This window comes from Dromiciops gliroides, chromosome 2, assembly GCF_019393635.1.
Source record: "Dromiciops gliroides isolate mDroGli1 chromosome 2, mDroGli1.pri, whole genome shotgun sequence".
Taxonomy (NCBI): Eukaryota; Metazoa; Chordata; class Mammalia; order Microbiotheria; family Microbiotheriidae; genus Dromiciops; species Dromiciops gliroides.
In genome coordinates this window covers 113,694,894-113,712,577 of record NC_057862.1, presented here as the reverse complement: position 1 = coordinate 113,712,577, position 17,684 = coordinate 113,694,894, and the positions used below count along the sequence as shown (strand labels likewise).

The 17,684-nt window shown below is 40.0% G+C and overlaps 2 protein-coding genes across 3 annotated transcripts in view; one reads left to right on the top strand and one right to left on the bottom strand.

Moving 5' to 3' along the window:
* Window positions 1–17,684, top strand: part of HOMER2 (homer scaffold protein 2) — a 152,046-nt gene that overhangs the window by 66,829 nt on the left and 67,533 nt on the right. For both annotated transcript variants that reach the window (XM_043989660.1, XM_043989659.1), the window contains exon 2: window positions 9,879–10,035. In XM_043989660.1, the coding sequence (XP_043845595.1) occupies window positions 9,879–10,035 (157 nt within the window). The remainder of the gene's footprint in view (window positions 1–9,878; window positions 10,036–17,684) is intronic.
* Window positions 4,699–4,869, bottom strand: LOC122744225 (40S ribosomal protein S29-like). Its single transcript, XM_043989661.1, has one exon. It carries the CDS (start codon window positions 4,867–4,869, stop codon window positions 4,699–4,701), a length of 171 nt encoding a protein of 56 aa, XP_043845596.1.

Here is a 17,684-nt window from a genome sequence, read left to right as displayed (position 1 = left end):
AATCAAATGCTTTTTTATTTTATTTTTTCGTGTTATCTTGCTTTTAAATTGCCCCCTTTTTTCCCCGGGGCAATGAAAGTTAAGTGACTTTCCCAGGGTCACACAGCTAGTACCTGACAAGTGTCTGAGGTTGGATTTGAACCCAGGTCCTCCTGAATCCAGGGCTGGTGCTTTATCCACTGCGCCACCTAGCTGCCCCCAAATGCCTTTTCAACAAACAGGAAACACAATGACATCTTCTATGCATTATATCTCAGTTAACTGTGAGATGTTTTCATTCATTGTGGAATATTGCTTGTAAAAGCCCACTTGTCTCTGCTGATGTTCTCAGCAAGATGCCCTCAGTTTACATATAGATGACTCATTAAAAATAGGTTGGTAGTTATTTAATTTCTCTTGATTGCCTTTTTTCAGTATTAATAAGGTCTGAAAGTTTTCCTACATCTTTGTGGATCTGGTATCTTCCCTTTCATCAGTCCATACCCTGATTATTGGTACCCCATTGCCCTCACAACGGTGTCATCACCAGCTCCTCTATGAGTGATTGGTGCATTCTGTCTGCTTTTGCTGTCTCTGTGTTGTAGTGAGCTTCCTCTAAATCACTTTAGGGGCTGTGATGTTCCGGACTAAGGGCTGTGGTTCAGTATCCTTAAAGGAGAAATCTATTTGTTGAAATGGTTTTGGCAAATATTCCCTTTCATTCCATTTTCTTTTATGTCAACAAAGCACAAGATTTTTGTTGTTGTTGTTCAGTCGTTTCAGACTCTTCATGACCTCACTTTTGGGGGGGGGGGTCAATTGGGGTTAAGTGAATTGCCCAGGGTCACATAGCTACTAAGTATCTGAGTCCAAATTTGAACTTGAGTCCTCCTGATTCAAGGGCCGATGCTCTATCTACTTCACCACCTAGCTGCTCCATAAAAAAGTACATGATAACAATAGTAAAAAGGGAAGGGAATCTGTTCATTTCAGTTAATTGTTAAATTCAATTAATCTACCAGCATTTATCAAGTGCCTCCTCTGTTCCTTTTGCTGAGCCACTCACAGGGGCTACAAAACAAAAAAGAAAATACTGTAAACCCTGCCCTCAAGGAATTATATTCTCTCCAAGGAGACAGCATATGCACAAATAAACATATACAAAATGAGTAGAAAGGCAATTAAGTAGGGAGACTCTGGATGCTGAAGAAAGCAAGTTAGGCCTCATGCAGATTTGAGCTGAGCTTTAAAGAATGGGAGGGATAGTCAGATTTCAACTGTCACCTGAAATCTCAACTCTTAAGTATATTTCAGTTCGAAACGACTTACTCATTTTCCACAACTTTTATAGAAAGCTTTTTAAACTGTCAAGGTTGTAAGGAGTCCCCCCCCCCCATCTTTACCTGTAGATAGATGTGCATTTCTCCTAAATTAAAATTAGATATAACAGTTTTTTACTTTTTTTGTTTTAAGTGAATCAGTGATATCATCAGCTTGGATACTCCCTCTGCCGGTCTGTAATATTATATTTAGAATGAGATAGTTCATTCATAAATCTAGCTGGTTAAGAGAGAATTAGAGCCTTTTAGAATTTCTTTAATACTTTGAAGGGTGTGGTATTTCATTAGGCTGTATATTTTATCTACCAATATGATCTATAATGTCACATTATGTGTAATTCTTATCTATCACCTTCCATAAAAGATCTTCCCAGTTCACTAAACAGCTTTCCTGTGAGTCTTTTAATGTCAGAAAGAGAGAACCCGAGTAGCATTCAAGCTGCCCATCTGTTATTTCTCATTTGTGTTCCACAAGCTGATTTTCTTGGCCATACGTATCCTCAATTATATTTTCTACTATGTTCTTTCTCTGCGCAAATCATTGTTGGTAGCATACGCCTACCATGTGCATTTCATTGCCCCTTCAGTCACTTATAATCTTGATTTTCCCCAAGATAATCATGTTCCATGATTCATAGTCATGTAGCCTTGCTGAAGAATATTAGTGTTAAAGAAATGGACTTTTGTGGCAGTGAGCGTCTGAGGATTGTCGAAAGCATCACCCAGTTTCCCAAGCCAGTTTGATCCTCTAAGCAATTTTAGGCCTAGCTTATTGTCCATCCATAGCACTTGCTCAAGATTAAATATATTTGTGGACTAATTCATTGGGCTGCCCATCTAGTTGCAGGTCATAATGTGGGGCTACAGTTGTTTTTCCATTTGGTCATATTCAGTATGGAAGGTTGGAAGCTTTCTGTCCTTATTGCTGTCTCTTTTACCAAGGAGGCTTTGTAATAATGAGGCTCTTCCCTTCATCCATGATGTGGGGAGGTGATGTTATGACTTTCAGTGTGAATTGGATTTAAGTGAGGGAGGGGTGCGCCAACCTCACTCTCTCCTCCAGAGCCATCTGGGTCCCGTGGCAAGATATATATCAGAAAAACTGGAGATGGCCCTGGATATTTGAGGCAATTGGGGTTACGTGACTTGCCCAGGGTCACACAGCTAAGTAACTATCTGAGGTCAAATTTTTTTTTTGGTGGGGCAATGAGGGTTAAGTGACTTGCCCAGGGTCATACAGCTAGTTAAGTATCAAGTGTCTGAGGCCGAATTTGAACTCAGGTCTTCCTGAAACCAGGGCTAGTGCGTCACTTAGCTGCCCCCAATTGTATCTTTGACTAGAGAAAGCTATAAAAATAAATAGCATTTTTTTTTTTGACGAGTGGAAAGAATAATAGAAAGAACACAGGATTCCAGGATCAGAAGGTTTGGGATCTAGTAGCAATGGGGCCACCAACAAGTCATGTGACTTTGGGCTAGTGGCTTGGTCACTTGGACCTCAGTTTCTTCTTTCAGAAAATGAAGGTGCTTGAAGATGACCTTCAAGGCCCTCTCTAGCTCCAGACTCAATGACTGTAAGCTTCGGTAAGAAACACAGAAGGATTTGCTTAGATGACCTCAAAGTTCCCTTCTACCTCTTGTTGTATATATCCCTGTAATCCTGTAATGGTGCTTTGTGAAATTACCATCTTACAGAAAATACTTTTTATGTTTCATGGCGTTTGTATCACTGACACGTTATAGCAGCTGTAACGCTTTGCAGCCTCTCTCCAATGCCTTCCTCTATCAGTGTCTAGAGGAAACTAACAGGTGCCATTTCTTAAAATAACTGTAGATTTCACCATGAATGTTGGTGCACTGATAGTTTTCAGTCGGCTGGATAGTCCATTTCAGGCCTACACAGTAGTGCCCCCATCAGAGCGGGTAGGTTCTAATGCTATACTCTGTTGCTAAGAAACTTGATTATAAGTGTTAGGAAGGAGAGATTCAAAATGTGTATGGTGTTTTAAGCTTTATGGCAACTGAATAGGGATAAGGGTAGGGACTGGGTTTTGCCAGGGGGGAGGCTATCCCTCTACCAGTGCAGTTCTGCACCTTCTCTGGAACTTATCATCTTAGGGTTTGCCTATAGCAAGAAGAAGCTGAATTGGGGGCAGCTAGGTGGTGCAGTGGATAAAGCATTTGGCCCTGGATTCAGGATGACCTGAGTTCAAATCCAGCCTCAGATACTTAACACTTACTAGCTGTGTGACCCTGGGAAAGTCACTTAACCTCATTGCCCCCGCCAAAATAAAAAATTAAATTGAAAAAAAAAAGCTGACTTTCCCACACACAGATTTTTTTTCTAAACTTTCCAGGTAGAGAGTCAGGATGACCTGTGTTCAGATTTGCCACTCATAATTACTAGATTTGTGACCTTGGTCAAGTTCCTTAGCCTCGCTCCACCTCATCCTGAAAAATAAGGTTGACTTATGTGGCCTCAAAGGACCCTTCCAAGGTCTGAATCTCTGATTCTGTGGCATTTTAAGTAGCTTATGGTCTAGTAGGGTCATGTGATTAAATCCTACTAAATCTGGAAATAATTTTGTCCCCACCTCCTCATTGTACCCTTCAGGAAACCCATTAAAGGGGGAATGTGGACTTTACCTCAACAAACCCATAAAGTAACCTACTATGTGCTGGGGCTATAAAAACAAAAGTGAGATTGTCTCCTTTTCTACTGGACTTGTTCTGGGCTTATAAACAGTACCAAACTGCAAAGCTAGGATTGGAGCCAGGCGTCAGAACTATTAGACTCTCAGAATTGGAGAACCCATAAACAACATCCACAATACTATGTAGCAGACGCATTATTTACAAAATAGAGTCGTTTGATGTCTGAGGAGAAAGATTTAACTAGACCAAAGATTTCCTGGAGAAGGTAGCATATTAGTGGAACGTTTAAAGAATGGACAGAAATTCACACAGAGATAGGAAGGAAATGTTTTCTTGGCATAGGGAACAGTATGAGTGCAGAGGTATGAGGCTCCAGTGAGGAAGGCTTGGAAAAATAGTCTGATTTAACCAGGGCACAGAGTATATGGCAGGGAACCAATATGAGCTAGGGCTTGAAGGTGGGATGACACTAGATGGGGGGCAAGGTGTTTGAATGTGAGTCAGACATGTTTTGAACTTCACTGGAGTAAAGTAAAAGTTAAGTTGTTGGTTTTTTTTTAAATCATAACTGAGAATGGCCTGCTTATTATAAACAAATTATCATAGCACACACAACAGGATCCATCTTTAGGTAGATAGACCAAATAGCTGAACACAGTCCAGTAAAATGGTGGTTACTGATGGTCAAAGTAATCCCATAATCAGCGAGATCCATAGCCATAATTTAGTCCAACTTGATGAAGCTGATGTCTTTCGCATACTGACAGAAGCACTGGCGGCACATGTTCAGGCCATACTTGCAGATCAGGCTGTGTGGGTTCAAACACACGTGGTATGACCGAGATCCCTGGCTAAATTTCCGAGGGTGACTGCAGTAGAGCTGCTGGTGACCCATGGCGCTGCTAGCAAAGATGTGAGAAGAAGCAAAGTTAAGTTTTAAGAAGAACAGTGGTGTGACTGGATCCTGTGTGAAAGAGGATGTTCTGGCATTTATATGAAGGATGGACTGGAGGTAAGAGAGAGTGGTAGCTGTTCAAGGAGTTTATTATCGTAGTAGAGGAAACTAGGCTTGTGTCATAGAGAATTGAGAAGGGGAGACTTTAATGGGAGTAGAACTGGCTGGTAATCAATCGGTCTTGGTAATTAGCTATGGAACATCAGGGAGTCTTTGGGGGGGGGGCAATGAGGATTAAGTGACTTGCCCAGGGGTCACACAGCTAGTATCAAGTGTCCTGAGGGCAGATTTGAACTCAGGTCCTCCTGAATCCAGGGCTGGTGCTTCATCCACTGCGCCACCTAGCTGCCCTCCAATTAGGGAGTCTTAAAATAAGATTTTAAAGGCTTGCATTGCTTTCCATATAGGTACCTTGTACAATGGTTGTGTAGCTATTATCAGCCTCTTAAGACAAGGCCACAGAAGTATACAACTTCCCTGTGGTCAGACAACTAGTAAATGTCAGATCTACAAACTCAGATCTCCCATTAAGCCAGAGCTCTTTTTCGTCATGCATTCTATTATTGGAAAGGGGGAGATCTTGTACAGAACACAAATCAACTGCTAGCCAAGTAACATCAAATATAGAAAAGTAAAATAATGAATCCTAGAAGCCTAGCATAGAGCTAGAGTTGAAAAGCCTCTAGAGTTCATATAATCCATCCACTACTTGAGTCATGAAGCCCACCTAAAATAGCCCCAACCTGTGTTTGAAGACCTTCATTGATAGGAAACTCATGATTCCCGAAGCAGTTCATTTGACTTAGGACAACTTTATTAAGAAGTTTTCCTTGTGTTGAACAAAAAACTGTCTCCCAGCTCAGGGAGGAGGGAGGGAAGGAGGGACAAAATTTGGAACTCAAAACTTTAAATAAAAATGCCTCATATAAAACATATAAATAAATAAAATAATTAAATTTTAAAGGAAAATCTGTCTCCTATATAATTTTCCTTGTTCTGCCTGCAGCATGATATGGGTGAGATCCTCAGTTCTGTGTCTTACTAGCCATGCAACTTAAGCAGAACACTGTACACCTCTTTGAGCCTTAATTTCCTCATCTGTAAAAAAAACATGCTCTGCCTACCTCATAGGGATAATGTAAGGATCAAATGAGATGATGTGAATATAAGTTCTTGGAAATCTACAACGTGCTAAAGCCATCACTGTTAGAATTGGTGAATTGGGGAGGCAGGGGGCGGGGCAGCTAGGTGGCACAGTGGATAAAGCACCGGAACTGGATTCAGGATGTACCTGAGTTCAAAGCCGGCCCTCAGATACTTGACACTTACTAGCTGTGTGACCCTGAGCAAGTCACTTAACCCCTCATTGCCCTGCAAAAAAAAAAAAAAAAGAATTGGTAAACTGGTAATAATTAGTAAATTATTAAGCCATTCCAGAAAACAAGGTACTTCTATTTATAATTTGATTGTGGATCAGCATCTTATACAAGCCCTATCAGATTTTAGCTTTGCATCAAAATAGGCATTCAATAAATATTTGGATCAGTGAAAAAAAGCTTAGCCCAAGTGTTAGCTCAAGGACTAGTGCTCTAGGCTACTGAATAGGTCTTTTTTTTTTTTTTTTTTTAGTGAGGCAATTGGGGTTAAGTGACTTGCCCAGGTTCGCCACAGCTAATAAGTGTTAAGCTCTCGAGGCCGGATTTGAACTCAGGTACTCCTTGACTCCAGGGCAGGTGCTCTATCCACTGCACCACCTAGCTGCCTCCTGAATAGTCTTAAATGCTAATAGTTTTTATATTTGAAGCCCCAGGCTGAGCTGTACTAAATTCAGTGATAAGACTTCATTTATGAAACAGAAATACTTGTCTAGATGACCTCAGTGGTCAACCTCCAGCTCTTGTTCTATATCCCTAAAATTCTGTGATTGGTTCTTTAGTGAAGTTACCCACTATTTTATAGAAAGTTAATTTCAATATTTATTAGTGTTTGTATCACCAAAGCATTATAGTAGCCACAATGCTTTGGGGCCTCTGAGCTATAACTAAAAGGAACTATCAGGTTCTGTTTCTCAGAATAATCATAAATTTCACCTTGAATATAATTTACCAAGTCCAAAAGAATATGATATTTCAAGGTAAAAAAATCTTCCAAAAATGAAAACATTTTAAACATTTTAAGGGGCAAGGTAGTACTATGGTAGTTTTATATTAATATTCATTAAGTAGGATTTCAAATTAACATATTTGCAATATTAATCTGCTCACTGGAAGACTTCTGGAACCAAATTTTAAAGGGAGAATTTTTAAGAGTATCTTTTTCCAGGGTAGGTGACTGAAAGTAGGCGGCCTTTCATGCCTGCAGATTTATGATTCTAATCGTCTTGGGATCGCTATGACAGGTCTATGTTCTCTCCACTAGTGACTAGTTTGGTTTTTACTGAGCCCTACTGAATCCCTAGCTGCTTTCAGAGGTGTTTGGTTACAGGGCCGATTTGATATATTTTTGACTCTTGGGAAGTCTAAGGTGGGAGCTGGGAATGAGGTGGGAAGTCGGAAGCTGGAAAATAGGCCTTATTTTGAATTGCTTTGCTAATCAGAATGTCCCTTTGCTTAAGATACTAAAGAAATAGGCATAGGAAACTTGCAATGGGGACCTGAAGAAGGGAGGGGGATTTTGATAAGGCCAAGACTGGTATAGGGCTAGCGAGTCTTTGAACAGTCAAAGAATAGCATGAGTAAAACAGCCATTTCTCCAGATTTAAGACAGTCAATTACCCAGACAAGGTTAGTCCAGCCAAGCCCAGTTCCTTTCTATCTAACCAAAACTTCTCCACTTTTAAGAGATCAAAGAGATACTCTATGTATTCTTTGACTTCTTCTTTCTTCCCTCAATTAACATCTTGGCACGATCTCTTATTTTCTGTTCTTTTAAGAAATACTGTACTTGAACTGACAACAGCCTACCATGATGAGATATAAAATAAATTAACTTTAATGAAAACTGACTTATCAGCTTAATTGAGTCTCAAACTGTATAATAAATGTTACAGCGAACACATTCATACAACAGTCCTTAATTTTAAAACATTTCCCTTAAGATATTACTTCCTAATTCCAGGGTGGACCTGGATGGCCTTCTCCAATATATTTCTATGATTCAATAGAACGTGACCTATCCTTGGGGGAATTAAGAGGCAAAGTCTGAAGAGACATGTGCCACCCTCTCCAACCTCACCTCAATATTAATTTCTGTATGGGACTTTAACTCATGAAGTAGTTCCTAGAATAAAATGAGGAGTTTGGACTAGGTGAATGCTACAATCCTATTTCTAAATCTATGACCCCATGTGCATAGCAAGAACTTAATAAGTGCTTTTTGGATGACTGACTATCAATCAAGGATCTATGAACATTTATTACTTTGTGCCTAGCATTTGGTTAGGCTGGATGAGGCATACATGAGAAGTATAAGGTAGCCATTTTTACCTCAAGTCCTTATGATGGAGATTTGACATGAAATAGAGGAAAAACTAAGTGTGACATGGATAGAGAATATTAGTGTAATAGAAGTTCAGAAAAAGTGGGTGGAAAAAGGTTTGGAAAAAGGGTAGGACTTGCCTGAACCTTGAGGAGTGGGTAGGGATTGACTAGATTGGAAAAGAATATACTTTTTTGGGAGAAAAAAGCATGAGCAAAGGCAAAAAGGAAAGAATATATCATGGCAAGTTTGGTGGATAATGAAGAAATTGACCTGATTAGAACAGTGTATTTATGTTGAAGGGTAGTAGTAAATCAATGTGGACAAGTGGGATGGGACCAACTCATGAAGGAGCTTCAGAAATTAAACAAAGGTGTTTGAGTCTGATACAGGCATCCAAGGGGAAGAGAATGTAGTTCCCTTTAGAGGAGAGCATATATGAAGGAAGGAATGTGGTAGGAAGATATCAGTTTGGTAGTGGTATGTGAAATCTCAGAGAGGCTATTAAATGAGAGGTAAGTTGGGTATAAGATGATGAAACCCTGTATGGACTGAGGGGGATAAGGGGTGGGGTTGGCAGTGGGAATGAAGAAGGATGGATGAAGAGGATACCAGAGAACTTTGGAAGCAAAAAAGTATTTATAGTATATACTCACTGGTTATGGAGATGAAGAGGGATGAGTCAAAGATGACTCTTAAGTTTTTAGGCCTGGTGTCTGAGAGAATTGGTGGTACCACTGACAAATAGAAACAGGAAAGGTTGTGAAGGGGAGGAGGGAGAAGGGAATGATGTAACCCACAACTATTCATTGAAGACAACAGAACATTATTTCATAGGATAAGGGGATTTAGAGCTGGAAAGAGGTGATCTAGTTCAACTCTCTCATAAAGTAAGGAAATTGAGGCCCATAGTAGTGAAAAGCCTAGTCAGTCCAAAGCCATGTCCCCATACCAGAATTTTTCCTGTGGGTCTACTTCTCCACATTGTCAGGTGGTTTGAGTGGGGGTTTGAGGACAAGAGTTGTACAGGAGAAATGATGGATTTATGGATGACTCATACCCAAAGGCTAAGAGGAAGCACATGGATCTCACCTCCTCCTGACTCCTGTCCTTACCCTGGCCTTTAAAGCTCAAGGCTGTTAAAAAAAAATACATAAAATTGCTTAAGATTATCAATTAACTACCCTAGCTCCCAGAAATTTTACAACCTACTTAAAAGCACTCATACACATACACACATAGACAATAGCAATTGGCAACCAACAAACTTCTTTGAATGATTTATTAATATTTTATTTGTTGTATTTTATTTTTAACACTTCTTTGGCTTTGTTCCCAGGAGACTCATTAACTCCAGCATTACTGAAGGCAAGCTTCTTTTAATCTTGTTGTTATGCTGAGCTTTGAAAAAGCAGGGAACATGTCATCTTCCACAAACTCATGTTTATTTCTCCTATCCCTTCCTATTCCAGAGAACAACCCATCTTCACCACCAGAGCACATGTCTTCCAAATAGACCCCAACACTAAGAAGAACTGGATGCCTGCGAGCAAGCAGGCAGTCACCGTTTCCTACTTCTATGACAGCACAAGAAACAGCTATCGGATTATCAGTGTGGATGGAGCCAAGGTAGGAGAGCTCACTAGTGTGCGTGGGGCTTGACTACCTGTGGATAAAGGCTGGGTTACACCAGGGCCCCTTCACTCAGAGGAAGCTGGGGGATCAGGGCTACACACAGCTAGAGACCCCTAGAGGGGCTGATGAATATTCATCAGTACAGTCCCGGACTGCAAAGAGATTTTTACCCACCCTAGTATGTAGCTTTATTTGACCTCCTCCTGATTGGCTACTCAGAGGTACTGAACAAAAGACCCAGACCCCTTTGTCTGCCTTAGTGCACTGAAGAACTGTACAGCCAGTCGTACCTGTTGACCATTCTTTTTTTTTTGTGAGGCAACTGGGGTTAAGTGACTTGCCCAGGGTCACACAGCTAGTAAGTGTTAAGTGTCTGAGGCCAGATTTGAACTCAGGTCCTCCTGAATTCAGGTCCGGTGCTCTATCCACTGCGCCACCTAGCTGCCCCAGAGCCTGTTGATCATTCTTAACTTGACTATTACTTGGAAAGAGAAAGGTGACTTGGGAGGCAGTCACCTGTGTAGTCAAGTTAATGTAATGATTGTAATCCCTGAGCCAAGCCAAAGCCAAGACCTGGGATGGCAGTATGCTGGAACGCTTATGTCTTTTAACTCTTGAGTTTAAATGAGTATGTCCATGAAATTGGTTTGTATCCTCTCAAAGTGTGCTGGAAAGGGAACAACCAAGTGTAACAACTTTATCTTGTTCCTTGAAATCATAAATCTGACTCATTCTTGTATGACCTACTGTTTCTGTAGAAAGTAATTAAAGGGGCAGCTGGGTGGCGCAGTGGATGGAGTGCCGGCCCTGGAGTCAGGAGTGCCTGAGTTCAGATCCAGCCTCAGACACTTAACACTTACTGGCTGTGTGACCCTGGGCAAGTCACTTGGCCCCAGTTGTCTCACTTAAAGAGAGAGAGAGAGAGAGAGAGAGAGAGAGAGAGAGAGAGAGAGAGAGAGAGAGAGAGAAAGTAATTAAAAATCATCTGAAACTAGACCCAAGGATTCCATAATCTATATTTCCAGCCTTGAACTCCATCCTATCTGTCCTTTTGTCTCCTAGATGTGTCCACTTAGCCTATATCACAACAAACTGAACCTACTTAAAACTAAACCTGTCGTCCCCAACCTTCCCACTCACTCTCCCAACAATAGAAAAAAAACCCCTTTTCCTCATTCTTGATTTTCTTATTTCTGTGTTTCTAGTCTCTCAGACTTCCAAATTTGGAGTTATTGAATTCTGCTCCTCTCTCACCTAATAACTACTTAGTCGTCGATCTTTTTTAGACTTTTTTCTTCTTTGGTCTTACTTCAAAATGTCTTCTCTTTCTCTTCTTTTGATTCCTATTATTACCACCATGCTCTAAACCCTTGCTGTTGCATGTCTGGCCAAAGATGGTTACTAAATAGTGACATCACAAAATGGAAAACTCAGCCCTCCTCACTCTTAGTCTGATATATTCCCCCTGTGCCTTGTTGCATCTTGGGTATGTATAGAAATGTTTCTTGATATTAGGTCTAATAGTCTGTGATTACATGATGTGGATCTAAAACTCATAAGAATTTAGAGTTGGAAGGGAGCTTGTGGGATATGCCCAACAAGAGGTAAATTTCTTTCTTTCTTTCTTTCTATTTTGTGGGGCAATAAGGATTAAGTGACTTGTCCAGGGTCACAGGGTCACACAGGTAGTAAGTGTCAAGTGTCTGAGGCCAGATTTGAACTCAGGTCCTCCTTAATCCACAGCTGGTGCTCTATCCACTGTACCACCTAGCTGCCCCTGGTAATTACTTTCTTTCTTTCTCTCTCTCTCTTTTTTTTTTTTAACTTTCTCTTGAGATTGTTGGTTGGCTGTTAAGCCCCATTTCATTTCACTTCTCTGTGATGATGAGCTTGAGCCCTCCCAGAGTGTCAGCAAGCCACTTTGAGTAAGGGTAGTGACTCAGGATAGCCTATTTTTTTTCTATTAACAGCTAATCCTGTTCGTTCATTTACTACCCCTGAGATGAGTTTATACTTGTAATTTGGAGTGTTGTGCTATCAAGGGATGTGTTGGACTTAATTATAGATAAAAACTACTTTCCCAGAGAAAGTACTTCAGCCTTGTTAGTTGAGCTATTAGTAGCTTGGTGAAGTGATAGTGACAGTATGGCTGTATAGATAAGGGCCTTCCTTATACAAAGAAGATGGTGAACTGGGTAGAGAAATTAGCCAAAATCAGAGATAAGGGAAATCATTCTGAGGTTCTCCTAGTTAACTTGTTAGATACCAGTAGAAAGGTAGTATACGTCTCTAGGTCCAGCACAAGGCTAAATGGTAGCACAATTTGTATCATAGTTCATTGGAAGATGATTTGCTGAGTGTAGACCTGAAATCTGGACATTAAGTGGTCACTGGAATAGTGATAGGGAGATATAGGATTGAACCCTATACCTACACAAACTCATTAAGGGTACTCAGTAGAAGGGTCCCACTGTAATTAAGTTAATTAGTTAATAAAAATGTTCAATAATAAGAGAAATGCAAGTCAAAACAACTTTGAGGCTCCACCTCATGCCCATCAGATTGGCAAAGATGACAGCAAAGGAAAATGATAATTATTGGAAAGGCTGAGAGGACAGGCACACTAATGCACTGTTGGTGGGACATTGAATTTGTCCAACCATTATGCAAAGCAGTTTGGAATTATGCTAAGAAAACATAAAATATTCCTACTCTTTGCCCCAAGTGGATCCCATTCTTAGGCATATACCCTAAGAAGACCAACAGAGAGGAATAAATATCCCCAATACACTGAATTTTCATAGAGACACTTTTTGTAATAGTCAAGAACTGGAAATAAAGTAGTTACCCATTGATTGGGAAATGGCTAAAAAACTGAGGTATGTGAATGTACAGTGCTATGCCCTAAGAAATGATGACTATATTCCCCAATTGAGAAATGGTCAAAGGATATGAACAGGCAGTTTTCTGATGAAGAAACCAAAGCTATCTATTCCCATATGAAAAAATGCTCTAAATCTCTAATGATTAGAGAGATGCAAATTAAAACAACTCTGAGGTACCACCTGACACCTATCAGATTGGCTAAAATGACAAAAAAGGAAGATAATAAATGTTGGAGAGGCTGTGGGAAAATTGGAACACTAATGCATTGTTGGTGGAGCTGTGAGCTGATCCAACCATTCTGGAGAGCAATTTGGAATTATGCCCAAAGGGCGATAAAGCTGTGCATACCCTTTGACCCAGCAATCCCACTTTTAGGTCTTTTGCCCAAAGAAATCATGGAAGGGGGAAAGGGACCCACATGTACAAAAATATTTATAGCTGCTCTTTACGTGATAGCAAGGAATTGGAAGTTGAGGGGGTGCCCATCAATTGGGGAATGGCTGGACAAGTTGTGGTATATGAATACAATGGAATACTATTGTGCTGTAAGAAATGATGAGCAGGAAGAGTTCAGAGAAACCTGGAGGGTCTTACGTGAGCTGATGATGAGTGAGATGAGCAGAACCAGAAGAACATTGTACACAGTATCATCAACATTGAGTGTTGACCTACTGTGATGGACTATATTCTTCTCACCAATGCAATGGTACAGAAGAGTTCCAGGGAACTCATGATAGAAGAGGATCTCCAAATCCAAGAAAAAAAAAGAAAGAAAGAACTGTGGAGTATAGATGCTGATTGAACCATATTATTTCTTTTGTTTTGGGTGCTGTTGGTTTTTTTTTTCTTTCTATTTTGAGGTTTTGCATCACTGCTCTGATTCTTTCTCTTGTAACAGGATTAATGCAGAAATAGGATTAATGTTATTATGTGTATATATATATGTGTGTGTGTGTATATATATATCTATATGTATAGAGATATATAGATGTAACCTATATCAGATTACCTGCTGTCTAGGGGAAGGGGGAGGGAGGGGTGGGAGGGAGAAAAATCTGAAATTGTAAAGCATGTATAAACAAAAGTTGAGAACTATCTCTACATGTAATGGAAAAAATAAAATACCTCATACATAAAAAAAAAAAAGAAATGATGACTATAAAGAATTCAGAGAAGTATAGGGAAAATTATATAAATTGATACAGTGTGAAGTAAGCAGAACCAGGAAAATGATATATACAAACTGATTACAACAGTATTATGGGAAGGAACAGAAAAAATGCAATTGATCACAGTGTACCTATAATAATCAAGCTTTGGCTGTGAAGATGAGATAAGGGAATGCACTTCTCTTCTTTGCAGAAATGGCTTTGAGGACTATGGGCACTGAACATTGCATTTAATATCAATTTTAGTTGATGTATCTGTTAGTTTGGCTGAACTACTTTTTTCTGTTTCTTTTTTTTTTTAATTCTTTATTATAAGTGATGACCTTCTGTGAAGGGAAGAAGAAATATCTTTGGAAGTGTAGGTGATGTAAAAACAAAGAATATCTTGTAAAGCTTAAAAATATGTGTTAATTGAGATGTGTTATATAACCAATGGAGGAATGCAAGGTCAGACACAAATGAGCTGCAGTTTATTTTCTGTGATAATCTACTAGTATCTTTTTTTTGTTTGTGAGGCAGTTGGGGTTAAGTGACTTGCCCAGGGTGACATAGCTAGTAAGTGTCAAGTGTCAGAGGCTGGACATGAACTCAGGTCCTCCTGAATCCAGGGCCTGTGCTCTATACACTTTGCTACCTAGCTACCTCTTGTGATAATCTATATTCAAGGAATAGCATAAGTGATACCCTTGAAGATATGTATTGTCTGAAATGGAGTTGGCTTAGTTTTTAGAGTAAATGAAGGCTCACAGAAGGACAACCTACATGTTCTGTTGATTCCCATTGAAATGTACCAAGTCCTGGAGGAGGGCTTTTGGCATGGTGGGTGACTCCTCTGTGGAATGTTTATGGAAGAATATGGGCAAAAATCTCACAGCATAAGAAGTCAGGGATTGGTTTCGATCCTTATTGATGGGGGAATATCCTCATTGTTGAGGTCATAGATCCATTGAAGTGCAACACTGCTTGAAATTTACACAATGTTTTACATTTACAAAACATTTGATATGAAATCCATTCTGTGATTTGATTTTCCCAACATCCCTGTAATATAAATAGAATAAATGTTGTTCCCATTTACATATAAAGAAGTAGAGGCATGATTACATAGTTAATATGAGGCAAGTCAGGATTCTAAGCAAGGTCTCCAGATTCCAAATCCAGGATTATTCTATGATAATCCAATCAAAGTATCCCTGTTTTAAATGAGTAGAGGGCCTAAAACCATACAGAAGTTAGATCTTTTGATCCCTGTCCCATATTGGGACATGCAAAGTCTTAGGTACCAGAAGGTGAAAGAGGCTAGGGAAGCATTCAAATAGAGAAGTAAAGTTTGGCAGAGTTCAAATTAGGAAGCAGTAAATATGGATTATGATGTGAGGATTTTATTTGAGGGATTCATTTGATCTGTTTATGCTACCCACTTGAAATTTCCATCATCATTATTTTTATTTTTTTATTTTTTTAGTGAGGCAACTGGGGCCAAGTGACCTGCCCAGGGTCACACAGCTAGTAAGTGTTAAGTGTCTGAGGCTGGATCCGAACCCAGGCACTCCTGACTCCAGGGCCGGCACTCCATCCACTGCGCCACTCAGCCGCCCCCCCCCCCCATCATTATTTACCTTACCCCTTTTCTACATTACTAGATGGTATTCATGCCTGGCTCCATCCTGTTCCCTGCTCTTATCCTTGATGATGTCAACATTCATATTGATAACCCATTAATCATATTGACCATGTCCTCTTCAATGCTACTACTCCTCTATCTCCACTTCAGAAATATTTCAAACAGCACAGGGACACCAATGATCTTGACCATTAGGTACTGGTTCACCTTCAAAATCTTGAGGCTCATGATTACTTTCTTAGATGATAACTTTTTAACCTATTGTCATTCCACAACCTGAACCATGGGTCTTCCCTCATGGTTTGTGTTTATTTGCTTAATCCTTTCCTTCACTCCGATTTTCTTCACCCAACTTAGTTTATCTAAAATATAATTCCTCTCTTGGTTAACCTCAATTCCTTCACCCACCTAGACTCTCTGATCATCTTCATTAGTGCTGCTTTCACTATGACCCTAGATTCCATTAATCATCTGAGGTTTTATACTCACTGTGGCCGTCACCAGAAGCCAAAAAATACTTTCACTATTCCCCCCTCTATCAAATTTGCTCTCAGACAATGATTTTACCTGTTTCATTGAGAAGATGGCAGCTATCCAGCATAACTTTGTTCATCTATCCCAATTTATCAACTCAGCAAAATTTTTTGAGTCTCTACAAGGTGCATTTTGTTGTAGTTGTTCATTTGTTTTCACTTGTTTCTGACTCTTCATAACACTATTTAGGGTTTTTTGGAGTTTTTTATAGGGCAATGAGGGTTAAGTGACTTGCCCAGGGTCACACAGCTACTGTCAAATGTCTGAGGCCAGATTTGAACTCAGGTCCTCCTGAATCTAGGGACGGTGCTTTATCCACTGCGCCACCTAGCTGCCCCCTGGGGTTTTCTTAACACTTGAGTTGGATTGTCATTACCTTCTCTAACTAGATAAAGAAAGAGAGACAAACAGCATTAAGTGACAGGGTCACATGGCTAGAAAGTAGCTGAGGTTAGATTTGAACTCAGGTCCTCCAGTATCAGTAGCTCTATCCACTGTACCACCTGGCTACGCCATGTGCACAATGTCCACAACATGGTGAGAAGCAGTAGAGGAGATGTAAAGTTCAGATAAGACATGGTCTTACCAATTTTTACTTTCCTATACATATATCTCTTGAATTCTTTCATCCTTCAATCAACTTTCAAAGGAAGAGGTCCTCTTTCCTCTGTTATGCTGACTACTCTACCTGTGCTTAGACTCGATGATGCCAAAGATGCCATGACAGCTCCTAAGAAATCTTGTTCATATGTATCTTTTCCTTTAATAATTGAATCTTTCCTCTGGCTCTTTTCTCCCTGTCTTCAGACATATATAGGTCACAGTCTAAAAAAATAATAACTTTACTTGAACTTCTTGGCCCCCTCCAGTATTCCTTGCTTTTCTTACTTGCACAACCAGATTTCTTGAAAGAGTAGTGCCTCCATTTCTCATGGCTCATTCTGCCTGAGTCATAGCTTCTGAGAGACAGGAGCTTCGAGGTCACCTGCTCTAATCTTCCATCTGATGCATGAATCTCCTGTGGCTTCATAGGAGCAGAATCTTACAGCTTCCCTTCCCCTTCATTTGATAGAAAAGGAAGCAAAGCTCCACAAAGTTTGCCTGATTTACTCAAGTTCATATAAATGGTAAGAAGTAAAGCTGGGATTGGGACTCTAATCCTTTGACTTCAAATCTAGTACTTTCAGCTCTACCATATTGATCCCCAAATCTCTCTGTTATGTTCTATAGCTTCAGAAGATGGGATTCTCTCAGTCAGATCTTTTCCATATGTTTGTCTTCAGTTGAAGAGTTACATAAGCTACCCATCAAAAACTTCCTCTCTTAACATGGCCCTGAACCCCCTCATAATCTGATCCACCTTCCTCTAGACATTCTCTTGCCTGTCAGAATTCCACTTCAAATGTGATACTTAGGACAGAACAAACACA